This window comes from Camarhynchus parvulus, chromosome 8 (genome assembly GCF_901933205.1).
Source record: "Camarhynchus parvulus chromosome 8, STF_HiC, whole genome shotgun sequence".
Lineage (NCBI taxonomy): Eukaryota > Metazoa > Chordata > Aves > Passeriformes > Thraupidae > Camarhynchus > Camarhynchus parvulus.
In genome coordinates this window covers 14587897-14614689 of record NC_044578.1, presented here as the reverse complement: position 1 = coordinate 14614689, position 26793 = coordinate 14587897, and the positions used below count along the sequence as shown (strand labels likewise).

Genomic DNA, 26793 nt, shown 5'->3' with positions numbered 1-26793 from the left:
GAGATCCAGGGATGCCAGAACTGTATTGACACACTGCTGTTTGCGGGCTAATCATGCTTCCATCTCAGAAGACTAATTAGTTTGGGCAGAGCTCTATGCTAAGTTCAATATCTTTGCACAGTCACACACTCCACAGATATTTGTTTCCACCTTCCCACACATATTTGTCTCAATTAGACACTACATACTGATGGGTTTACCTGTGGCCAAAATTTCCATATGGCAGAGAATTTTGCTCCAAGATACACTACTACTCTAGAAAGAAACAGAAGTAACAAGAATTATTAAAATCTCATGGTTTGTAAGAGGTCTAAATCAGAATTTCTGTTCAGAATCAGTAAGAGTTAATTTTCAAGCTTGGCTTAACTAAGAAAGCATCAAAACCAGCAGTTATAGCAGAAACTATATAAATCTAGTATGTAGTTTTCTAAAAGTATTAATTTACTGGTACTAATGATGTTGTATATTATGCCATCTGCCATAAAAACTGATAAGCTGTGATGAAAACTCACTCAGGTTTGTTACAGAATACAAATGTGATGACTATTCTACTTGAAATTGTTCAAAATCTTAGCATTAATTAGAATGAAGTAAAATGCCAGTGAATACAGGAAAAAAAAATGCATATATTGAACAGCCATGGAATTACTCATCCCCTGCCTGCACATACCCTCAGGTATCAATTCTGAATGCACTTAGTTTGCCAAACCAGTTATTAAATGTAAGGTAATGCATAGTCTATATATTTTTCTGTGTTTGAAGTCTGATTTCATAAATGTCTACAACTTTCACATAGGAGTTTTCTGCCCTGGTTTACCTTTTCTTTTTTCTTTCAACCAATAAAGCTTGTTCTCAGAAAACAGGGAATTAACCAAAGAAATAAGAGACCCAAAGCCAAAATCAGTTACTTTCATATTTGTTGTAAAAATCATTGAGTCAGCAAACAAAACTGAAAACTTACAGTTAATTTCTGCCTGAAAGTTGCCAACAAAGTGACATGCAAAGATGGAGTTTTGGGACTACCTGCAGTAAAGTTATAATCAGTGCAATACAAGTGCAAACAAGCACTGTTCTACCAGCTCCCCTTTTCAGGGGTACAACAGGGAATCTCACAATAGGTGAGTTTAAGGAAACATTAACAAGTTTCTTTATTTAAATTACATTTGGGCTAAAATTAAACAAAAACAGGGAGAACTGAAAATACAGATTTTCAGCTTTTTTAGACAGAGGGTCAACTTCAATTTCTCTCACACACAGCTTAAGCTGTTGACACATAACAAAAATTTAGACTGCTGCTAAATGTTGCCTTCACATAGCTATACTACTCAGATTTCACTAAATCTCCACCATCATTTAACATGCTGCTCTGTAACATTTTCTTGCACTCACTTAAATACAAAGTAAATAGTCCAGTATAGCAGAGTAATTTTTTTAAAATTATCTTGAATATTCTAAAAATTAAGTCAAATGAACAATATTGATTTTAATTTAAACACTTTTGATTGCAGTTCACATTAGAGAGGACTGCAGATCATCACTATGGTGAAATGGCTCAGTCTTTTTACTTCTAAACTGTAGGGTTTTATCTTCCTATTAATTTTATTTAATGCATCATGAATGATTCATGGTTATTTCTACTTAATCACTATTATTATTGTTGTATCTTATATTTGCATTTAATAGACAGAAAAAATCTAGGATTTTCTTGGCAGTTACCCCAAGAGATGAATCAATGCAATATATTTGTTCTAATGTAACTTCTGCACTCTAAAAATTAGAGAGTAATTTTGGAAGTGAAATTCAAAATAAAAATCATCACTTTTTAATTAAATAGCCATAACACCTAAATTAATATACTTTTATCCATCCCACTGAAGTAATTTCTATTGCTGAATGTTTCATCACTACATGCTTGCAATGACAACGTTAAAAATTTGTTAAGGAAATGTCATTGCAAACAAAGTTGCTGATCAGAAGCAGTTTGCTAAGCACTGGTATCAGTGTTCCCTGAGAGCTAAAGTGGACTCCTGGTAACGTTGCATGATCTGCAAGGAGAAGAATTTCCTTCTCAATGGACAGAGTTTCCTTCTACAAGTCCAATGCAATTAACTGACTATACTGAAACTAAAGGTAAAAGAAAGAAAGATTCCCTTTAACTACACTTTTTAAATCATTTTACAGCCTTAAAAATCTGCTACTTATGAAATGCTAAAGGGTGCAGTGTTCAGGAAAATGTTATTTTATTTACAAATAATACTACCTTTCATAAAACCATTTTCAGATTGAAAATGTTTTTTCCTTCCTGCATTGTAAGGAGATTCTCTTGCAAAGCAAAATGCCTAACACTAATTGAATCCAATTAGAACAGGACAATAAACTGTTGCATAAGAATTGAGGATGCAGAATTTCATTACAACCTATAATCTGAACAATTGTATGCTCATCTATACAACTACTTAAATGTAGGGAGACACTGCATATTTGCTTAGCAAAATGCAGTGCTTAATTTAACATAAAGGCTGATTTGCAGTTGAAAGAATTTTTATAATTACTAATCAAACTGAGTTAGTCTCTTTTCTGAAAAGCAATTAAATGAAAAAAATACAAGGCAAGGTTAAAAACAAGTCAGAATTGTATGTCCCTACTTTGTGTCAATCCACCTATGTGCAATTTAAAATCTCAGCATACTGGGAACTTGCCTTAACTTTCCAGAGATGACTAAATGCACAAGACACTCAGCAGAAGCCACGTGTGCCTCAGCACATCTGAGCTCCACTAGTGTTGGGAACAGAACCACATGGTTTACATGTCACATTTGGTTTTGGTTGTTCAAATAACGTGCATTACACCTGCATCAGTTCACAATAAGTTTATTTTATGTGAAGAAAAGCTTTGCCATTAATGAAAAATTTCAGTAGAAAACAGTACTTCCTGCTTTCAATCTAGATTACTCAAAAGTAGAAGCTTGTATTAGTGAAAACTTCAGTAGAAACAAATCTGTAGGAAACGTTCTTGGCACATGAAGTAAAAGCTTTAAACACATTAAGTTTGAATAGAGTATTGACCGTGCAACCATGCTGGCAGAAAAGCCAGTTTTTAATGGCTGGTATTTGTCCCTCAAGACAGTAACATGGAAGACACATAAACCTGCTTACATAACGTTAATTGTATATAAATATGGTGTTGCCATAATCGACAGTCTCTATTCAGGCCAACCATTTAGTTTAGCAGTTCTAAATAAGTAATAGGCACTTTGCCTTTCTGATTTCCCCTTTCACCCATCAGCCAGTCTGAATCCATGCCAGGGATACTGTACACTGTTATCACCTACAAAAAGAGAAAGACATTATTATCAACTTCATTTGCAGGAAAGAGAGTCAGTCTATCTTCATGTGATTCCCAGTGTCTTGGAATTGAGATTAATCAGGTTAAACAGAGCATTTAATATGAGCATCCATGGAACATCATCTAATGCTCATAAAAATTATTTCATTTGTCCATGGAAAAGAGTAGAGACAGTATCATATTTTAAAGTACCTTTTTTCAATTGAAATTCTATTCATTACTGTTTATTTTCTATTATGTTTTAACTTGTGTATCCACCCTCAGCCTTAACAGGCAGCCTAAAAGAAACTTCTGTGGAGTGCATGATAGAAAGACAGATGGTGTTGATGCACTACATCTTTACAGAAAATCCAAGCCCACAGCTTCTAAGTCACTCTCTAGATAAGAAAAAAGTCAAATAAAAATACTGAAGTAATGCACATTAAAAAACTCTAAAATCCCGAATATTCTTTTTACAATTTCTTCTTCAGCATTAAGCTACGTTCACATTACCAGGTGAATGCACTGTGCTTCACCATCTATCTCCATCTGCTTTGTATAGACTCTGACTTACAACTGAAACTGAACTGGAACTGGAATAAACACAGCACAAGTTCCATCATCAAAGCAAGAAGTAGTTGTATTTTCATATTCCCAAATTGCAATATTCAATGTTTGAAAGACTAATCACATTGAAAATAGTGCTAAAGGTGTGGTGAGAAGTAGACAGCAGAACTGCATCTTGACTGTCCAGCAAATGTTCTTGCAAGCTAAGATGGTGTCACAGATGGTGGCTCTCACTACAGAATATTAGGATACATAGGTACAGGACAATGCTCCAAGGGTATTATTGAAATTTAGTTTTAAAAAAATCAACTACACAGACTTTTTGATGTAGCATATCTCAACTGGCTACTCACAAACATTCCCATTTTACTTTCAAATAATTAAGGTACATAGAAAACTCTTACCTCATCTGCAAGTAGAGATAATTCACTGCTGTTTGCAGCATCATAATCATAGAGAACTCTTGCTTTTCTGCTGCCACTTGACGACTTCAGTTCACTGAGGCCTGAAGTAACCATTGAATTGCTTACTGAAGGCAGTGAAGCAGAGGCTGAGGCTAAGACTGAGGGAGAGGAAACACTCTGCGCAGGAGTTGTGGAAGACTGATTGTTGTTAGAGAGGAAAGTAGATGGAAAGCTGTGAGAGAAAAAAGAAAAAAAAATACTTCTGAGTGAATCTGTTTTACACAGGGTATTATACATGCTCCCATGCCTAAATTAGCATTCTTATTTTTATCAGCAATAAACACCAGTAGACAGCAGTAAGAGAATAGCACTGAGAGCTGTATAACATAAATAAAGATACCTGCTCCTGATAAGTAGCATAAATCAAATCAATATAATCTAAAAAGAATACTGCCACCTTAAAAAACCCTGAATACATGTCTCTTAAAGGCAAAACCAAGAAAGCACTGTTGGTCAAACTTAATTCAAACTGTACTTTGATAAACATTTCTTTTGACAGCTCTGCCAGGAAAAGTAGCCTCCGCCTCCTCCTGCTCATTCCCCAGTTATGTGGTTACACAAAAGATTGTGCTGACGAACCAGATCAGGGAAATATAATACAACTTAAAACCACAGCCCCCCTCTCAAAGCAAGAAAAACCACACAACTATTTTTGTAATCTAAATCAGTTCACTGATTCAGCTAACTTCATGCTGTGAAGGAAAAAATATTTTTTACACTCAAAATGAACTTATATCAACTTAAGATCCTCATTTCTAGGTCAGGCTGCTATTTGCTCAGTGCCAGCCATAGTGCCTGCCATGAAGTCAATTAAATTCATTAACCTGACTGAAAAAGAGGGGAAAAAAGTGTATAATCTCCTACTTAGTTAATGAGCTCAGTCACAAAAAACTGTTCTGAGTGATAGAGCGGACACAAGGGAAAGCACAGAATAACATGACTGAAAAATGGAAGGAGCAAAAAGGAGAGCAAAGCAGCAAGAGATTTTGGGGCAGTGGAGTAGGAAGAATGGACCAGCAATGATGAGCTCTGAGAAAATTTCATGTCACTCTGCCCGACATTCTGGGATGCAGTCCTGTGGCAGACTAAACTCAGTTATTTAGCAGCTGATGTAACAATTTCTTGTCTCTTTGCTTCCTTACTTGGTTCTAACACCCATCTGGATTCTTCCTTAAAGAGTAGGTCAACAGACGTTTTAAAAAGTGACAGAGCTGATGCAGTAAAAAAGGGCCAGCAACTATGAGTTAGACTGAGTCATGATGACCTGGAACGGCAGTTGTATTTCCTTCCATTCTTTTGACCAGTGAATTCCCGCACATAACTTCCCTCATCACTCCTTCTACACGGATGCCTCTCCATTAACATCTGGGATTTGGGCATTTTGCCTCCCCCCTCCTTTCATGTGCCTGCTCTTTGACGTAAGGACGATCTATCCATACCATGCACATGAACCCACCAGAAAACAGCCTCATCTCATCCCTGCCCACCTCTGCACCCCAGTCAGATTCTTTCTGAAGGTGCAGTTCAGTGGCAACTGTACCCATGTAAATCCACATCAGTATATTCCCATAACCATGTCTGCAGCATTATTAGTGCTCATATGATCGTAAGAGGAGCTGCTTTAGGGAGCTAATACAGGAAAAAACTAAACCCATCAATGCAGCATTTTTGGTTCATGTGACAATAAATAGTGGAACAAACACAGCTCATATCTGTAACAGCTGCAGCAGTCCTGCACGCAACGTTCCAGGCTCACACTATACTTAACCTGGTGAATGCACAGCGCCACCAAACAAGGCAGACCCACTCCTGTACCCCTTTTGAGCACAAATGTTCATTCTCTACCATTTGAGTCAGATCTAGCAATCTGCTGCTTTTGATTCAACAATCTGAACTAATCAAAAATCAGGAAGATAACTAACTTTTCATAAGAATAGCTTTTTAAACATGCTCATCTTGCAGTCACAATTGTATATGACTGAAAGGAAAGAGCAGCAGTGTATGGAGGACAGCATTACCCCCTGACAGTCAGACCAAACTGCACATAAAAATTGAGAAGACTTTCAGGAAGCTGCTCTGATTTTAGGCAGCAGCTTACTACTGTGCAAAGGAGGAAGTCCCACTTCCCCCTGTGGCTTACCTTGACCCCAACTTTATCATAAAGAGTTGGTTCAACTCACCAAGAAGAGAAGGCAACTCCACAAAATTATTTTGGATTTTTTTTCTCATTTGCTAGATTAGTTTTTCAAACTAGTTCATCATGTTCCCTGAACAAACCAACAAGCAGAATAAAAGGAGTCAAAACCAGACCCCACATTTCTGTAGGTATAACTCAGCTGTGCCTCATGATGTATTTATTACATGATTAGTTGGCATTCAACCAGAGGGATGTAGTTTTAAATGACAATCAGCTGTTTCTCAATATTGCTAAATGACTATTCAATATACTGCTAAACCTGTTCTCAGTTAACACAGTAATTACCTGTAAGTTATTCTGCTCAGTTCAAAGGGTCACTGGTTTGTACAATCAGTGGAACAGAAAGCCAAAACTTTACAACCAGTCTGTCAATCAGTGGAGCATTAAGTCTCACTCCTTTTGCAAAGCCATATGTAAGACGTTTTACTGGAAGGCTTCAGTTGTACAGAGATTGTCTGGTTCAGGGTTTTTTATTTTGAATGCTTGAGTAACAGGAGTTTCACAGCTTGTAGAGTAAGATACTAGTAATAGATAATCTGAAAGAATTATGCCACAGCTTACATTTATCTGTCAGGGAAGCTGAGAAACTTCAGAGCAAAAGCAGTTATCAGGAAGGAAAAAAGCAGCCAGAATACCATAATATTTGAAATAGATTTGTTTAGTTCATACTGAGGAACTGAAAATAAGAAAAAAGGGAGATTTGATTTAAAGAATCAATCCAGCCTCACAGAAGGGGAAGGCAGTACAGAGATAAGCAGCTGGTGCTGCCTTGAAGAGAAACATCCATAAAAATATGTCTATTTATATAAAGAGAAATAAGTCCAAGTTTTCCCCCCACCCTCCTTACAGTTGCCTCTGGAGAGCACATCAGGAAGATCAGTGCTCAGCTTTGGAACCAGTAAGGGGTGTATGCCCTAGATTCTGACCCAGGTAAAATATCACATGCATCTCCTCTGAGAACCAGGTTTCTGTTTTAAGTAACAAACTGATCTCCCTTAGAGGCTGAATGCCTCTGGTCCATCAACAACCTCAAAACAAAACTCAGTCCTTCACATTTCTTGGCTTTTATGTGAGAATATTGCACAATACCATTCTTAGATGTGTGAAAAGCTGTGTAACACAGCACTACATGTTAACCAACAGCACAACCCACATCTAGCTGAGCTGCCTAAGTTGTTTATTTGGTCTCTATGTGCCCACATAACCTCAGGAGCACAGAACACAAACCTACTCATCTGCTTATTTACTGCAAGGGCTACACACCACATCCCTATAAATGGAAGCAAGGAGCACAACCTGAGACCCTGTCCCAGTGCTCTGTGATACTTCAGTGGGATTTCCTTTCACAAGGAAGGAAAGACACACCCAAGATTTAATACCATAACTATTTTAATCCACATAGGCAGGGAAACTTCATTTCACTGTTAGAGGCACTTAGAATTTTGCAAAGCTTTAATACTTTCGGTTTTCTACCAGTCATAGTAATTTTATTAAAAATACTAATCAGATCACAGACACATAAAGATGCACCCTTCTGTTTTCCTAAAGGCACTATTTTCTCCAAATACACTTTTTTTATACCTGGTAGCAACTTACGCAAATTTTTAACAAAAACAGCAGTTCTGGGACAAGCTGTACATCCTAAAGCAGAATTTAAAGAGGAACATGTTATTCCTCAGAATAAGGGTATTATGTTTAAGACTTCCTGTTTGATAAATACACCAGGATAAAAGTACACATTTTAAAAATATCCTCTAAAAATAGTTATGTACTAGATTTCACTCTATTTCTAATTTAATAGTTGCTTTTCCTTAATACTGTAAATGTTTGTTTTCAAGCTTTCAATTCCATAACTTGTATTTATGTGTTACCACATTTTATAGTTGACTATCTGGAATGTATTAGACTGCGAGGTAACTTTAAAGATGCAGCTTTTTTTGGATTGAAATTTTAAACACTTTAAACTACAATTTAGGAGTTTAGTCTTTTGCAAGACTAAAAAAGAAATCTTTAAACTACACATTTAAACAAACTGAGGAAATCAAATGCCACAGGAAGTTGCAAGTCAGGAAAAGGGCAAGACTCAAGAACACTTTTGTTTTTACTTCCTTGTCAGGGAAAACATAAACACAGATTCCTCAGAGACAGTTACCTAGAACAGACACTACAGTAAAGTACAGACAATTCTTCAGTGCATACACTCATATAAATAACACGATCTGTGTAACTCTAAGAAAGGGTGATTTGTGAAGAATTAGAATAGAGAAACTATGAAATGTAAGTATGTGGATCTCTACATGCCCACCCATCACAGAAAAAGGATTAAGAGCAAAAACTAATGTCAGCTTCTTCTCTTACTTTAAAAATGCTAAACCCATGAAACAAGACAAACTTGTTCATTCTACTGTGTGTGCTCTGGACAATAGATAGGATGAAGTAGATTTCTCCCTATACACTATCTATGCTGGCAACTCAGTTAAGAGTGGAGAACAGGGTTTCATCAGAAAATCAATAATGACCTGTAGTGAATTAAGAGGCAACAGGAATTTACAGGAAGTATAAAAACTTTTCCCACATTGCACAGTGGTTTAGTAGCATGAAGCATAAGACAACTGAAATACTGAGACCACAACTGAGACTATAAATAAATCTCTAGAAATTTCTTTTTGTCACATTTAATGATGTTACCAAGAGCTCACCTTCCTCAAATACACAATATATAAAATCTCAATAGATCAACTCTTAAAAAGCCTTAGTGCTGTGTGTAGGCCTAGGGAAGTAGTTGCACTGAGAACAGTGAGAACTGTTATTACCTGAGAACAGATACATTTCCTTTCAGTCCAGCATGCCTGTGTGTCCACCACTGTTCTATCAGTGTACGTTTTCCTACTATTAGTAAGTGTTTATTAAAAACAGCTTTTTCCTGAAGTTTATACAGTATTACTACCTTCCAAGTTGTTTCTGGAGATCCAACATATATTGGTAACATTGTGCATAATAGGTCATCTGAGCTTCCACAAAGTCATTCAGACAGCGGAGATGATGTGCCTGTAACACAGCAAAGAATTCAAGAGTTTAGTCTACGAGGGCACCCAGGTGCATCAGAAGGAGTGGGCACCTAGTCAGGTGCTAATGCCAATACTGGCACTTAGGGATAAACACCAGATAGGCAGAGTGCCTGGATTTACCAGGTAAACAGAATAAAATGTCACAAGAATTAACATACTTGAGTAAACATTTTTATGGTTTCAACACTCAATTGATCTGATGAATGGGAAGCTGGGTATAAAGAAGGAAAATCAAAACTTCTGCATTCTCAAGGTTAATGGGAAAGTAAAGTTAAATTCAGTTAAATTAGAATTGTAAAAAAACCCCAACCCTTGTGGTTTGATGCTTTAATGCACTGAAGTGAAACCTCACAGACCAGAGTTCCCAAGTAGTTTACAGCAGCTCTCTTTAGAAGGCACCTGATATTGCCTTTCCACCTCAACACCTTTTGGGTACTCACATGTGTGCTGCTGATTCCTTCCAGTAGCAGTCTGGTAATCTCTGCTTGACGGTCAAATTCACTCTGAGTAATTCGCACCTCCTGTTCAGACTAAAAAGACAAGAATGCACATCAGGTACTGGTACAGTGCTCTGTGCTACACCTGCCCACTGCAACAGTCCCACCTGATGCAGAACTGCTCAAACAAATGCATGAATTAGGTGTTTGAAATGGGCTTTTCTTTGCAGATCTTTACTAGGCAAAACCAGTAATTGCATTCTGGGTTCAGAAATGTGGAGACCCTGTGTACACAGCAAGCAGCTTATTATCAGACACCTACTACATATGCAAAAGAAAGGCATTTCCTTGTCAGCAGTATTACCCCACCTCTCCCAATAACAAACCAAGTGTTCACTGGCACAACCACGTTTGCACCAGGGGTTTTGTCAGCATACCAATGGCAGCCAAGAATAATGTAATTTTTTTCTATACATCAACTGAACAGGTCTATGATGAAATAATTCAGGGTAAATCTGACATTATTTTTGCCATCTAACTGCACAACAATCAGCTATACACAAATCTTTGATGTGAAGTTTTACCAGAATGTCTCATAATTTAATGCCTTATACTGGCCACCAAACTACTACAATTATTTCTGGAGCTTGTAATCAAGGAGTCTTTGAAATAAATAAACCTGAACTATACAAAATGTTCTAACACTTGGTGCTACAATTAGAGTAAAATCTCCATTAAAAATTATGTAAAAGGTTCATATTTCAATAATTCAAATTTATTCCCTGTTACATATAATTCTGAATTATTTTTAAGTTTTAAATTACTTCAATCTAGCACAGGCAAAATTACTTTACAGTACTTTTTTCTGGGGGGGAGGAAGAAAAAAATTACACTAAATAAACATATACAGAATATGTGCTCTAAGATTCATTGCTCCAAGACAGAATGTCCCCAGCCTGGAATCTGGATTACCTCGCCTCAATGCTTATATTCATTTAGTGCCTTGTTTCTGAAAACAAACCCAAGGGCAAAAACCTACATTAGGTCCAAGATGCATCAATTATTATTCTCAGAAAGGAGAAATATATTATCAGGAAAATTGAGGTGATACCAGGTGAAAAAAATGAGGTGATACCAGGTAAAACACTGGTTTCAAAAGCATTTTATGTGTCTGCAACCATGCTGCTCTTCCACTCAGCTAATGTTAATCTGTATGAAAAGTCGCATGGAACCTCAGAAAAGAGCACAGAAGAATGACACAGTTACCTAAAAGTCACGACAACTGGAAGAGCTTACACAGTAATTAAACACTGAAGAAGTACCTAAAGGGAACCATGTGCCTCCTACTCAAAACTGACATAGTAGTGTTTGTATCAAGTTTCAAATTAATTAGGTCTTCAAAGTTTGTTGAGGAAAGAATCTTTGCTTGGAATTTTCTGATTAAATTTGAATTAGCAGCAGCGAAATCCATCTGTCAGTCTTTGAAAGAAATGTAAGAACAGAGATGAAAAAAGCTAATCTGACAGCCAAGAGGGAAAGAAAAGCAACATCTTAATTTTCTTTTAAAAACCTATCAAAGCAATAAGTAAATAATTTATATGGAGAGAAATATTTTGTCTCTTGCTTCTCTGAAGTCAGCAGCTGCTAATGTGTTTCCGTCTCCCTGTCAGCTAAGTAAATACAGGAGAACAGCAACTTAGAAGGGGACATATCCATCAAAATAATTATACTTGTTTCAACAACATTCTAGCAAATTAACTACCTTCTGTAAAAAAAAGGAAAAGTAGGTAATGTGGTAACACATATTAACTTAATACAGAGTAGCTTAAAATATATTTACAAAAGCGCAATGTACTGGTTTTATAGAGATTTACATTAACTGAATTATGCAATGATGTCTTTAATGAGTTTTGCCCATCCCTATTTTCAGTACTGCTAAGTGAACCGTAGCAGGACAGCACATCTATTCTACACCTTGAGGTAAAGGTGAAAACCAAATGACTTATAATCTGGGGAGTTTATGGCCTGATCACCTTTATTTCTGATCAGAGTGAAGAGCTCAAAAATACAAGAGTAAACTTCCCAGCTGCAGTTGTATTGTGGTTTTAGGATCATTAAAAGGCCTCACTAGGTATGTCTCATGAAGATCCCTCAAAATCATACTTGCTCTGCAATTACAGAATATGATCCCAGGTTTTGAATCTGAGTATTCATATGTAAATAATCTCCCCAGATTTCACACAGGAGTACAGGACCTCTTAGAAATACCGTGTAATCCTGCAGTGAAGGGACAACACACATAAAAGCATATGAAATGAAATGACCTTGCTAATGCTGTTTTACCAGATATGCTTTGAGTAAAACACTGGTAGTGGATATACAGCTGTGCCTACTATTCAATATTCCTTCTGAAATACAGAGTTAGAGGAAGCTAAACTGAAGAAAGTTTGTCATTTGTGCCACCATGCACATCTTTTATTCTAACTCAAAAAAACCCTGTAACTGAGCCAGAGATGACTGGATGGTCTGAATTTTTTGCTGGGAAGCTTATATTTCAATTGAAAACATCTATGAATCTCCTCCTCCAACTCTCAAACACAGAAGGATAGATTGCCTTTAGAAATGTGGATGGATTACTGCTCCGTTGGCTGTACATAATATTGTCATTTCTTCTCAACAGTCTCTGCTAGTTATATACTACATAAAAAAGGGGACCTTGAATTACATAATTTATTGCAAAAGCTAAAGTTTTTTGTCTTCTTTCTGCTATAATTAAGCACTTTGTAGTATTTCTTCTTTCCCAGACATAATCTGTTAAATTTCGCTGCCCTTAAAATTGTTTGTTCCTGTCTCTGAAAAGCAAACAGCTTCAAGATTAGTTTTCAATACAGCAGTATTCTTTCCCTGCCATTTGTTCCCCAATATAGGACCAGCAGAGAGGTTTCCTGTTTCCAATGTTACTTACTTCATTAAATACTTCCCAAACTTTAGGATCAAAGTTGACCTCATCCTCCTTTTACAGTTAACCCTCCCTTTACTTTAAATGCCTCCTGTCCTCTGAAGTCGCACTCATCCTCACCTGTGTGCACCATAACTCACAGAAAGCTGGAAGAGCAATTCCCACAACTCCCAAGATTTCACTTGAAGCTGAAATATCCCAGCTTCTCCCTACACCTCCCACAGCTGCCTAGCTAGTTCCCCATTAAAAACCATACTCCAAAGCCCCTGCTCTCCTCCTATTGACATAACTTTAATTACCCCTCCTCTACAGAAATCCACTAAGAAACCCCTCCTTCCCTGCTAGCACATCCCCTCACAGCCTGCTGCCAATGCTGGTTTGTCAGAGCCAGTGAGCCTACAGAAAATGAATGGCCCTTCTCAAGGCACCACAGCAGCCACTGCCCAACAGCCCATTAGCTCCTCCAAGTTTGTCCCTGGCCAAGGGGTGGCACAACAGAGCAGGCTGCAATGCCCATCCCAAGGCTAATGCTAAACTTACAAACCAGCTTTCAGGGCAGGTGCAGTTTTCAGATGTGCCTACCCCCTAACTTAGGCTGCTGAAGATCTAGCGACACTGGGGAGAAAGGTGAGGTGCTCCATGTTCTGGGTAAAACTTGAAGATCAGTGTTTTCAGGAGAGTTTAGACTACTAGACCCAAATATTTCTGAAAATTTTCAAATAAGCTTGTTCTGATGAGGATATCATACCAGTAAATTTTGAGAGAAGTCCTGTAGTAGTCTATTGTATCTCATCCCATGAGAATCATTTGGTACTGGTACTGAGTGACAGCCAGAAACAGCTTACTAAAAAACAAGCCCCAGGCATTGTTTTGCCACTGAAACCTGAAAGGCCCTGGAGGGGCACAGTGTACTCTGATCTAATGCATCAGGCTGCCAGCATCAGACTGAAATCAACAACATGTAATATCCCTTATTACAGCAGACCAGCACAAGTTACGATTTCAGAATTCTGCAATTTTAAAATTGTTTACTTACTTTTGTCACTTCCTCAGCCCATATCTAGTCAGCATTAATAGTGGGGGAGGAGAAAATAAAAACATACAAACTTAGACATTGGTGGCACTCTATTACAGTATATAATCACACTTTGGCTTTTAAGTACTTTCCTGTCCTCAGAACTTCACAGGGATTTGAGGAGTGCTACAAGTCACTTGCCCAAAGCCCTTCATACACAATGAATCTACTATGAATATGGATAGCATTACCTCTATGAAACAAGTTAGATACTGAGGAGAGTGTGACTTGTAGAACTCATGTATTACAAGAATCTACTTAAAACAAGTTATTACAACACAAGACATAACTACTTTAAAAAATGACGTGAATCAGACAAACCTTAGGAGGAATTTAAGTTACCTTAATGTGTTATAATAATGGAAAATTATGGAAAGCTATTCTCATTTTTACACTGAAACAGATGAATGCTTTCTCTTGCTAATTTCATTACCAGTTTTCTATTTCACAAGCACTTTGACTGAAATCTAAATTTAATTGAAACTGCTACAGAGGTATCTCACATTGAGTATTAGAGTAGTAGCAAGCAGCACAGCAAAATCATAGAACTGCAAGGGATTTAGTGTAAAAGTTAATTACTTCAGCTTGCTCTTTCAATTCCCTCTTGCAATGTGGTTCTTTAATTTTCATCTTCTGCCACTGTAAGATGATGACACAATCAGGAGTAGGAAGAAATGTGTATAAAGGTTGCAGGAGCAAACTGTAACAAACAAGTTTATTTGCTCATCTTGTAATCTGATCACAGCTGAGAAATCTGGAACACTAAATTGAGATGAGACCCAATACGCTGTGCAGATCCAAACCCCAACCAGAACAGGCTGGACAGCACAGTCTATGCTGTACAGAACTAATTAATCCCTTTCTCTTCCACTTTCACAACTATAGGGCTAAAACCAGCTGCACTAGGGAGTCTTTCAACAAGTTTAGGATACATTGTACTTTAAGTTAAGCCATTAACTTCTGTGACATTATTCAGTCGCAGTTCTTTGTAACACATTGCTTGAAGGGAATAATTTCTACATATTCCTATCTTTTTCACAGAATTCACTTTTACTCATATTAAAAAGATAGGAGAAGTCAATAATTTCTTTCCTCTAATAGCTGAAAATAATTTGAGAAGTAAAAAATTAACTCCTTTATATAATAAGTGTACATTCATAAAATCACAGAAATTAGAATATAATACTGTGTATTTCAAATTATCAGAAATAATCTGATAAAAATAACATCCAATACTGTACTGACATAAGTGTATTTAATGCATTTCACCAATCCATTTTCAAATGGAAAACAACAAAATGAGCTGGATAGCAAGAGGAAACATTTGACAGGAAAATGAATGAACACAGGAGGCCAACAAACCTTTAGCCATTTTACATGCAGCAAGTTGAGCATGTAAGAGACATTTACCATAATGTTATTCTCTTCAGGCTGAGAGATGTTTAGTTGCTTAAGTGTATAGATAAAAAACAAAGGCAAGTTAAAAAACTGCAAATATAGCAGGTCAATAGATTATCAGCACAAAGCACTGCAAGTTTAAGTGAAACAAGATTGTGAAGTGAATATAGATAAATAAAACAGTTTAGATTTTGATTTTAAATACTGAACTAAGCTGTTTCAGTTGTACAGTAAGCATGGGATAAGCAATTTTCAAATTATTTTTCCCAGTTACAAAAATAGGTAATCACATGTAGATAAAATTTAGCGCTTTAACCCGTCACAGAAAATAGTAAAGCACAAAAATTTGTGTCATAGCTCAATACACTACACTAACCTAACAGTCCAGCCCTGTTTGTTAGGTTTCTTCCTTTATAAATAAGGCAGCCAGCAGAATCTAACCCATTTGCATCACACCTACATCCAGGTTAGTTCTCACTTATATACTGCAAAGGATAAAGAAGAGCTGCAATTTTGTTATTTCTGCTAGCATTCTACAATCTGATACTTCTTACACATGCACATTAATTTTAAATACATTTTGACAGCAAAGTATAGGCAAAATAGTGAAGAGGTTTAGGGTTTAATGCTCTTCCAGCACTAAATTATGTGCATAAAACTGCATACTTGCTGTATGAATACTTAGGATCAAATAGGAGCAGCAGCAATCGGCACCAAGCTCTGAATGACTGCACTGGTGACGGAATTAAAACTTCAGTTATATATATATATATAATTTAAATACCAAGCTCAAGGTGAACAATTCTCATTGTTTTAGAAAGAAAAGTCCATACTTGCTACCATACCACAAAGGAAGCTAATAATAAAACCATTTTTTTACTTAACTTCTGAACAAAGTCAAGCAAAGGAATAGTTTACTATCCAATGCTCCTCTATCCATTACTTCAAAATTGCACTACTTGCTGATCAAAACCTTCTCTGTTCTCCATAGTTAGTCTTACAAATTAAGAAAGCTTGACAAATAGAGAAGTGACTCTTTTTGCAGAGAATTTACACAAGGAAAAATGCATGCATAGATTTAAAAATACAGATAGTTTAAATACAGAGGGACAGTGTGCATGACATGGACTGACACACAAGAGCAGAACTGTCAGGTAGAGATCATGTTGGTTTTTAGATGGATTGTCATCGCAAAGATGCACTTCAAAGCTCAAGACGATGTCTCTGAGATCCTTCAGGACAAACACCCATTTTGAAAAGCCAGCAAAATCTGTCAGTCCTTCTGCCTCTCCATCATGTACACCATCCCTGTGTATTTAAATTAACTGGATTTCTTTATTTGCATGACCCTTACTGCATTAACCCTTACAGGAGAAATCACTATCCATCATTAACTGCTGAACCTTTAGGAAAGAAGTCAAAAGATAGCTATGAAAATACTGTAAATATATCCTGATGAAACTACATACAGTCAACAGTCCATCCCTTCACTTAGAGCATTTTAAGAGTTTAAAAAGCAGTAACCTTTTTAATTTAATCTCCTTGAATAAGCATTTTTGAGGGAATCAGAATGGTTCAAGTCATACAAGTTGAAGTGTCTCACCTCTGTTTGGTGGTGTAAAATAGTAAGCAATACATAAAGAGAAACCACAAATATTTTTGACAGAGAGAAGTATAGATAGGTTCATCAGTTGAAAGCACACACTTCATACCCACACTTCAACATTTGCAGAGATTCAAGTATTTGTATTTACACCCATATTTGGCAGGTTGTATCAATTTTTGACAATATAGGCTCATCTACTATAAAACAAGAAGAGAGTAAGTAAGTCTAACTTGATGGAATATTTAAAAGTAGAAGACTAACACCTTGATCAGTAACTCACTTCGGTTTCCTTGTGTTCCACTAAGGCATTTTTTACAAAAGTACCTAGAAAAACAACCAGGGTAAGAAGCTAGGACTGGAAACATAACCAAGCAGTCAAGTTGATAAATATGTATCAATCCATCTGAAAGTTATGGACCAACTGGAAAAAAAGCCCTCTACTTACTGCAGCTCGAGCTTCTGCAACTTTTGCCTTCTTCAGTCTGGTTTTTGCAGCATCCAAATCCAGTCTTTTATTTTGTAACAGTTTACGTTCTTTCTGAAAGTGAGTTAGGTTAGTTTGTTAGAATGAGTACACATACAAGCAAAAGACTGTCTACTTGGAAATGCTTTTAATGAAGTATCATGTAAATAAAAGTTCTTCATTTGGAGAGGCAGAATTAGATCCTAATTATTCTCATACAGTTTATGCTCAATATGCATACTTCTTATAGAACAACAGTTACCAAACTAATGTTTTCATCATTATCTTGTTTTTACCTTGGCAAAAAACAGAAAATACTCCAAAGGCACAAATTTCACTTGATTTTTTCTATATTACCTGGAGGAAAGTAATAATGCACCATTATCTACTACTACATTTTGAAGACTGAGAGTTACTATTGGGGTGAAATTCTGAAAAATGTACAATTCAACTTACAGTAATAGTTTTGTAGTCTCCTTCAATAAAGTTTCTTAGGGGAGTGAGAAAGTTTATAGCAGAAGTTTGAATGAGTTCTCTGTCTGCTGCCCCAATTCGCCGTTGTGTTTCTCCACATTTAATGAGTGCATTTCCTGCAAAGGAAAAAATATGTTAATCATATTGTTCAGGCAGGAGGTTAACAAAACAGGTTGCCACAGTCAGGAAAGTTTAGGCCAGCAGTTTGAAAAACAATCCAATGCCATGAAAAGGGCCTTCAAAAGAAAGAAAATAATGTGCAAAAAACTCAAGCCCCCCCAGAAAAACCACTCCAACCTCCCCAAAACTAAACACCAAAAAAACCCCCAACATAAAAACAAACAAAAACCCCACACCAAAATAAACATCCACACAAACAACAAGCCAAACCATTTTTATTATAATCAATCACAGGTCAAGGCAAGATTTCAATGAGACCATATGTTATGGCAACTCCATAGTGAGTGAACACCTCTTTCAGAACTGGACATCATACCTACTTATTTTAATCCAACAACTTCCTCTCCTACACAACACTCTTAAGACAGGAGTAGTTGGTAGCAAGGAAAAAGCTTGAGATATTGGAAAATAATGTGCTTTTCCTCACCCCCATCCACTCAAACTTCTAAATATGCATTTGCACATTAACCGAGCAATACTTTAAATTTTAGTTTTGATCTCCTAATGCTCAGTAATACAGCAAGTCAACTCAAACTGATACAAATGTCATTCAACAGTTTTATCTAGAGGGAGACAAGAAATACATTTTTATATTGTTAAAAAAGCCTGTATCTGTGCAGTTTTTTACTTCTTACCATAGGCTGTTCCTGGGCCAAACTCATTCCCAGCATCAATCATATACTGGCCTAGTAACTCTGGATTATTCATGCGACTTGGTGCTTTGCGGTCCAGCTTCTCATAGACAAATTCTTCTATTCTGGCATCTAAAAACGTGTGTTTGAAATAATTACTGTCATTTAAAGCATAAGTTAGAAAGAGAAACAAGCAGACAAGAAAAAGGAACACAAAAAAGAATTCCAAAATCCAGCCATTAAACTCAATATTAAGTGAACCATGTTAGGCTGGAGATCCTGTTCCTGAAAACTGACCATGTTCCATGTTTGCCTGCCATGTTCAAGTATTTCCTAGAGCCATCTGGGAAAGTGAAAATGTATACTTTTCTTCTCCATTAGCATAGTTATACAGCTTTTCAGAATTTTGATCAGAAGTCTCCACAGTAAGAGCAGTAACAGAACACTTCTCCTTAAAAAAAGTCTTTTGTTCCCCCGCCAGAAAAAAAAATTCGCTACAATTTGCAGTCGGAATTAAGTTCAACAACTACTGTAAGTTCCCTATTAAGATATTATGAACGTTCAATAGCCCCAGAAATTATATCCTCCTTCCCATGCCCCATGCTCCCTTGAAACATTCTGAAAGAAACCATTAAAAGTTATTAGAAAATGTTTCATCTCATCTTCTCATATTTTCTTAGTCTGAGCAACAAAATTCTCAGAAAAACTTGTTGAGACTATTTGAGTATTACTACCCATCTATCACAATACTAAGCCACAGGGAGCTTCTTAGGTGGAAAGGCCTCACACACCTAAACAGGGACTCTGTAATTGAAAAAGCAAACTCCTCAGACACAATATCCAATTTCTCTGACCAACTGCTTTCATTTCTCACCTAGCTGGCTTTATTTATACAGTCAGTAAGAACTAATTTCAGCCTACAATAGTACAGACAACCACAAAGAAGCTTTCCAGCGAACAAACCTGCCACTTTAATACTACCTGTTAATTAGACAACAGCAGTGGATTAAATAACTACTCTCTCATGGAAGTCACAAAAATTAATCTAAGACAGACAATTATGGGTAGCAGCACATTCCCTGGCAGCAAGACTGAACCAGAAATTATCAGAAGTTATTTGTTTTCTTTACTCAAGCCATAATATTTCTTTTTTACTAAATCACAAAAGAACTGGAAAGTAATCTAAAATTATTGGACTATTACATGGGTCTGATCTATAGGTACAATTATAAATGGGACTCCTCCCCCAGACAGGGTCACTCCATTAACAAGCACCAAAAGCAGCTCTCTGCAGCATGTGATCCTTCTCCCAAGTAGGCCAGCAAACAGCTGAAGTTACATTCACAAAGATCACTGCTCAATGGTGAGTCTTTTCAGCCATAAGAAAATGGACTGCAGAGCAGAACTGAGACATTACTATATATCATCCTTCCACTGAAACTTCTGTATACACTTCCACTAGCCTCCAGTCAGTGCTTCAATATTCAAAGTTGACAAGTTTCTGAAGAAGTTCAAGAGATGTGAAAATACTGAATTGAATGAAACTGACAACTGTTTCCTCTGGCCTAGACAAAAGTAGAAACTTGAGCTAGAATTTTCTGCTGCATCCTTCCCACAAGATTAGTTGGTTTATTTTTAAAATACTGTTCTTATGGAAGTAAAAGATGCAACACACTTCCAAAGTAATACTTCAAGCATCTCTGTAATAAAGAATTTATCCATTTGGCATTAGAGAAGTGTTAGCAGTGTATGATTTACCTTTACAAATAAATCCAAGCTCAGTATGTCATTACAAGGAGAACATTTGTTTTCAGTGCAGAACTAATAGCAGTTTTATAAAATTATCATTTGAGCAAACCCAAAGGAGGTTTAGATTTTTTCAGTGAAGTAGTTCACCCACTGACTGGACACCAGGTCTTGACTTAAAATTTAGATCTGTAACTAAGCAAATTCCTATAGCTCTAAACTCTAGTACAACTGTAGGATGAGTCTGAAACTGATGTCCTCAACATTACTACTCATAGCAGCAATTTCATAAACAAATAAAATTAACATACCATAAAACTTCATTACTTCTGCCCATGGTTTTTTTCTGTTGCTGTTACAGTAAGAGACTCAACAGTGATGAAATCATATTTGACACTTTTTGTATTGCTCAAGTAGGGTGCTAATTCTTCAGTAATGGAATTGTTAAACACAGGTATTTTAGTTCATCTTGCCTGCTTCAAGTGGATTAGTATTGTGCAGACAGTTTAAATAATTAAATAGTAATGAAGTTTCTTGAGCCACTGTATCTACCCCATAAAGAACTTCAGAGTTCTTACAGCTATCCAAGATATCTGGAATTAGAATGGGAAATTCAATTAAACACTAAACAATTCAAAAATCCAATCAACCTGAGACTGAGTAGAGTATGGAACCAATACCGCAGTTTAAAAAGCTCAGTATAAAGTTTTCCCCATTGGAAAGGTTCAGGAAGTATCAGCAATCGGCAGTGACTCCAAATCTTACCGGCTCTTCATGTGCCTTCCATAACTGCAGCCTTCAAATTTTAAAACTGCTGTATTTAGTCATTACTTATGCAATAGCTATTGAAGTAAATATTTACATTGGCATATCTATTAATTCAAAAGTTGAAACCAAAAACCTGAAGGGCTCCTTACTTGGATTTGGCTGCAATAATACTTCTGTTTGCTTCATTATTTTTTCCGTCCATAATTTAGTGCATTCTGCTTTGCTGAGAAGGTTCTCCAGATGAGCATCCAGTTCAGTCTTCTCGGCCTGACCAAGCTTTTCTTCTGTGAACTGCAGGTTAGTCAAGTTAAAAATATTCAATTCATAGAAATAATTTTCCAGAATAAATTTAAAACAGTCACTTACATTAGTTTGAAGATGATGTTTTAAAAGATATAACCATGCCCCAGTCATCAGTAAAAATCTAAGGACAAATTTGAAAGCTGTTAAGTTCACCAACACATCCATATTATCAGATTAAAAAAAGGGCAGAAAAATATGTGAAAGGTAATTTGTAACATTATGAAGAAATCCGCTGCTAAACTTGGTACTGAGAATTCTCACGTGAAGCAGTTTGTCCAATTTTGCACAGTGTTCTTTAAAACATTAACCATAATGGAAGTTCAGAGGTAATAAAGAAAATTAAAAGATTACTTCAATCTTGTATGTTTTGTAATTGTTTGTCAATTATCCTTGTGTAAAACCTGAAGATAAAACAGATTCTGATTGCAGCTACCTTGAATATATTGAAAAAAAGTCCTGTCCAGAGGAAACAGGACAAAAATAGGGAGTTTAAACTACACTAAGAAGATTTAAATTATAATTAGACATTAAGGAAAGCTTCGAAAGACAAGGATTAAAAGCTAAAACAAACTTTCTTGGGAAGTTGTGAAATCTATCTCTTTGGAGGCAGGGAGTTGCTTTTTAGAATAGGACAAACCAGTGCTTGATAAACTCTTCAGGTGTCCTGTTATGCCTCACAGAAACAGTAAGACCACCTCTGCTGTTCTCATCCAAGCTGTGATTTTAGTGACCATGAAGTACAATATAACATCATTTAGCTAAATAAATCCATCAGACAATTCATTTCACTTGATACAAAATTCATGCCAAGTCTTACTAATCCACAAGCAGTTTGTTTTTCAATCCCAGACAGGGAGAAGCTCCACATTTCACATCAGGGAAGCAAGGAAAGGCGGAAGTGAGGGCTTTCCCTCCCCCTTCAGAGCAGCAGCTCCTCCCAGCAAAGATCCCATCCCTTGACAGCCCCCTGCTCAAAGTCAGGCATTCTCAGGAGAACCTGACTTATGATTAAGTCACTAACAAATTTACCAATTAGGAATTTAACAGGACTGGAAGCATTCTGACTGTCCAATTCCACTCTTAACAAGTTCTTTGGTGGCCAGTAAGAAATAGAATACAATAGAAGTAAACTGCATTGTCCAAGTTTGTTTTCATTTCTGCCACATGTAGATTCACCAACTTTGATAGCATGCACATCTTGATAAATGCTTCTGGCATTTGCAGTTCTACATAAAAGCAAACTGCAGGCATGAGAAAGTTCAGCTGCTGTATAGGGAAGAAGGGAATTTATTCATAGACATACTACTACTACTGCTGCTGTTTAAAAGGCTTTTTAAACCATGCCAGGTGTTCTCAAAAACTTTGTACAGATTCTTTACAATACAGTAAAAATAGGTGTGGAATTATTTTTTATAATTAATTACAGCTAAGAGTATTTGTAGATAAAATTATTAATATTTCTTATTAATATTTCCATAAATCATCTCAGCAGTGTGAAGATTGCTAAGTGAAGATCACAATGTTAGATTTCACACATACACTTAAATGAAATCACAAGGCCCCATCACAAGACCTTACAATGAAGGGTGAAATTGCATCTCCTTTTTTTCCCTTGTCCTACAAGAAAAGAGAAAGTGGAGACAGGAAAGGAAGAGTCGGTCTGGGAAGCGGGTAGATGTGGAAGAAGCCAGAAACAGTGGGGGAAGCATGGAAATATCTCCACCACAAAGAGAAGCTATAATGACTGCTTGGACTTCATTTGAATTTGAACAATATTTTTTGACGAGTTCGCATTTTCAGAGCTCTGCTGTGCTGCTGATCATTGGTTCTGCTTGAATATTGAGATTTAGGGCAATACATCAGACTGACGAGACTAGATAACAACGCTCACCACATTCCAAATCTGACTGTGACCCAGTGAGAACTCATAAGAAACCAAAGTGGATTACTATATACTGCTTGGATGCCCATCTCCATACAGCGAATCTGTTCAAGTTTGATTATATAAGGAAAGGGGATTATGGCTCAAGACAAGCGCTAAGGAACAGTTACAATGCCCTTACTGCGAAGAAAGGGGAAGACCAAATCTGAAACAATGGGCTATCAAACTAGCTTAAAAACGATACTAAAGGTAAAACAAACCAAACAGCCTAAGCAGACACATACTGGGCTTCCATGTATCGCACGAGAACTCGATTTTTACCGATCAGGAGCGATATGAACACGTTTCTACCAGCCAGTAAACCCCAGGTGCTTATTTCAGGCGAGACACACCTTTGTCCCTTGCATGCACAAAGTCCGGCCGTATCTCCCGGCAGTTGATGCCTGCGCATCTCGCGCTCCCAGTGCTGGCGCCTTCTCCCCTCTTTGCCTGTCTGACCTTGGGCTGTCACCCCCGCAGCCCCCCGAGGCTGCTGTAGTGCAGCCTGGCTACCGAACCGCCGGGCCCGCCCAGCCCACGGCCGGAGGGGCCGGCTGGAGACTTCTCGCAGCAGCCCATCGCCGCCCGGCCCGGCCAACGCTCCGGCCTCGCCCCCGCCAGCACAGCCGGGTCGAGCGCTCCCTCCGAGCTGGGAGCCCGCGGTGGGCCCGGCCCCTCCCGGCCCCCGGGGCGGAGCCCAGCGCCCCGGCCAGCGCCCCGCGCCAGGCCCGGCGGCGGCGGCGGCCCAGAGGAGCCACCTTCGGCCTCGACCCGGCTGGGGCGTCCTCGCGTGGGGCCGCCCCGGCAGAACCCCGTCCCGGCGGAGCCCCGGCAGGGGAAGGCGGTTCGTACCTGCACGGCGCGGCTCAGGAAGGTGCCCGCGTCAGCCGCCAGCTTCTTCACATTGAAATCCATTATGTTCATCTTGGGCGGGGGCGCTGACTCAGCCCGGGCACCTGCGGCGGCGGCGGCCGCTCCGGCCCGTCCCTGTGGGAGCCGCCGGGGGCGGTGCCGGGCCCGGCCCGGCCGCAGCCGATTGGCGGGGCCGCGGCGTCAGCTCAGAGCCCGGATCGGCCGGGGGAGCGGAACCGGCAGCCGCCCCGCCCCGGCCCGAGACTGCCCGGCCCCCGTTCCCCCTCGGCCGCCTTCCTCCACAGCTCCGCCCTGGCCCTGCTCCGCCCTAGCCCTACTCCCTCCCCAGCACCGCCGCGCTCCAGCTCCAGCCCCGGCCCGCCCCACGCTGGCGTGAGGCGACGGCGGGCGGGGCGGGGCGGGGCGGGGTGGCCGGGCTGGCAGTGATATCAGGGCCGAGTTTTCATGCCGACTAACCCCGAAGGCCGCCGACAATGCTTGGGGTTAGCCGGCATGCTGCTCCGGTGCCGGGTTAGCCTGCCCGCCAGCCCTGGGCGAAGGAGACTGGGAGCCGGGCGCGGCCTTTGCCGTGAAGAGTCGCTAGCAGGGTGGGCGGCACGGGCAGAGTCCCCTCGGGCGGGCGGGGGTGACCCCCCGGGCACGTCTGTCCGCGCCCCTAGCGTGGGAATCCTGCCGCTCGCAGGGAACGCGGCCCGGCTTTTGCCTCGGGACCAGCCTTAGCCCTAGACTGCTTTGACTGCCTAGGGTTACGCCTAGGGTTAGCGTCTCGGAAACCACCTAGAGCTCCAGGCACGCTGCAGCTGCGAAAGGCATCCCAAGGGGAGGGCAAAACTGCCACAACATGGCTGCTTCCGCCGCTCTTGCCTCGGGACCAGCCTTAGCCCTAGGCTGCTCTTACTGGAAATGTAGCTGGCGCCCACTAGATGTCAGTGCCTCCATACCGCACACTACTGCCGCTCTGCTTGCTACGCAGATAGGGCTGGGTGTCCCAGGTAGCGAGTTGTCCTGGATCGCAGGGATTGTCTGTGTAATGTCATATTTTTACATAACTCCGGGAAGTATTTACAGGAACAATGCTGCAACCTATTTATTCCGATTGTGTGGTGTAGTTCCTATTAAAGAATTTGTATGCAGCAGAACTCCTTTATGGAATAAGAAGATTTATCAGAAGCAAACAAAAGGAGATATTTCTGACTGAAAGGGCATTCACTAACCTAAAAGCAATTAGAGGGAACTAGTACTAGAAAATAATGCTTCATGTCTGACTTTTTTCTCCAAAGGAAATCTTTCTACTTACTGTAAAGTAACAGCTATTCTGGCTTTGATACGAACTGAAGTTACAACATTGATTATTGCTTGGGAAAGTGAAGTTTTAGATCTGAACACACAGCACTCTGTCTCTGCCTGATGTCCACTTCTGTGTGAGGCAGCGAGTGTCTAAGCATTGCTGGAAAAAATCAAATCTGGTCAGTACTGCACCAAGCAGTGTGTACAAGGGTGGGGAAGGAACAGTATATTAACAGGATCACAGCAAATCTGCAGTTTTTTGCAGTAGCAGACTATTGCCAAAATTAACCAATGAACAAACACACTGGAGTAATGAATTTCTGTCATGGAAATGAAAGGTTCAATTATACCTTTAGAGCAGATGAAGTCGTGAGCTGTGACAAACACTCAGCAGTGTTCCTGTGGTATCTAAAGAAGCTTCTCTCAAGCACATCTCTTTTAATAAGGCCTGTAATTATGTCATTGTGGAGCTGTGTGTCCTATTTCCTTTAATTATTTTCCATTCTGTGGATTGTGCCACTGTCATTAAAATGTGGTTTTGAGTTCTGAAACTTGTAATTCATTCTTTGTTTAGGAGATACAGAGTGCAATGCTAATTATCATGCTAATTAGCCCTCACTGCTGGATAGTCCTTGCGGTATTTTATAAACTATGACCAGATTTTTAGAAAATTCCAAAAACTTATTGCTTTCTTTTTAAAATAAGCCAATCTTATAGCAAGTTCTGGGCAGCAAAAATTAAGAATTTTGTCTGAGGTGACTATGGGGTATCAAAGCCACAGCTCGTAACAGTGGTGCTGAAGCAAAGGTCTGTCAGAGATGGTGAATTCTCAATACCAGGCTGTGGGTCCTATAGAGAACAAAGATTTAAGCCTTTTGCACAAGCAAAGACAAAATCTCCTTTGGAAGATTTTGTCTTTGGAATTCAGGTACAATCAGGCACTCACTCCAGAATGGATAATGAAGTGATTTCATGTCTACTTGAATTTAAAAGGTTGAAATTTAGCATTTAATTTTTATTACCAGGCACACATGGCTAGGTAATATTCTCC

The 26793-nt window shown here is 38.8% G+C and overlaps 1 protein-coding gene across 3 annotated transcripts; it reads right to left on the bottom strand.

Annotated features, from left to right (window-relative positions):
- Window positions 1-2854: 2854 nt before the first annotated feature.
- Window positions 2855-24692, bottom strand: SH3GLB1 (SH3 domain containing GRB2 like, endophilin B1). Of its 3 annotated transcripts, none has more exons than XM_030953212.1 (11): window positions 24435-24692; window positions 21508-21649; window positions 18848-18976; window positions 18015-18148; window positions 17541-17633; window positions 15454-15540; window positions 14053-14076; window positions 10061-10150; window positions 9500-9600; window positions 4296-4527; window positions 2855-3327 (listed from the first exon to the last, which is right to left on the bottom strand). In XM_030953212.1, the coding sequence occupies exons 1-11, from the start codon at window positions 24504-24506 to the stop codon at window positions 3220-3222; spliced, it is 1212 nt and encodes a 403-aa protein (XP_030809072.1). In that variant the 5' UTR covers window positions 24507-24692; the 3' UTR covers window positions 2855-3219. The 3 variants fall into 3 exon arrangements, with proteins under 3 accessions (XP_030809072.1, XP_030809073.1, XP_030809074.1); XM_030953213.1 differs by having other exon boundaries at window positions 15502-15540; XM_030953214.1 differs by lacking the exons at window positions 14053-14076; window positions 15454-15540.
- Between the last annotated feature and the right edge of the window lie 2101 nt (window positions 24693-26793).

Bases quoted from the DNA above. Each gene is read 5' to 3' on its own strand.
- SH3GLB1 (XM_030953212.1), bottom strand. From the start codon at position 24,506: ATGAACATAATGGATTTCAATGTGAAGAAGCTGGCGGCTGACGCGGGC. The intron at 17,634-18,014 runs GTAAGTTGAATT...ACTCACTTTCAG, and splicing joins GAGACTACAAAACTATTACT to AAAGAACGTAAACTGTTACA. The intron at 3,328-4,295 runs GTAAGAGTTTTC...CTCTTTTTGTAG, and splicing joins TATCTCTACTTGCAGATGAG to GTGATAACAGTGTACAGTAT.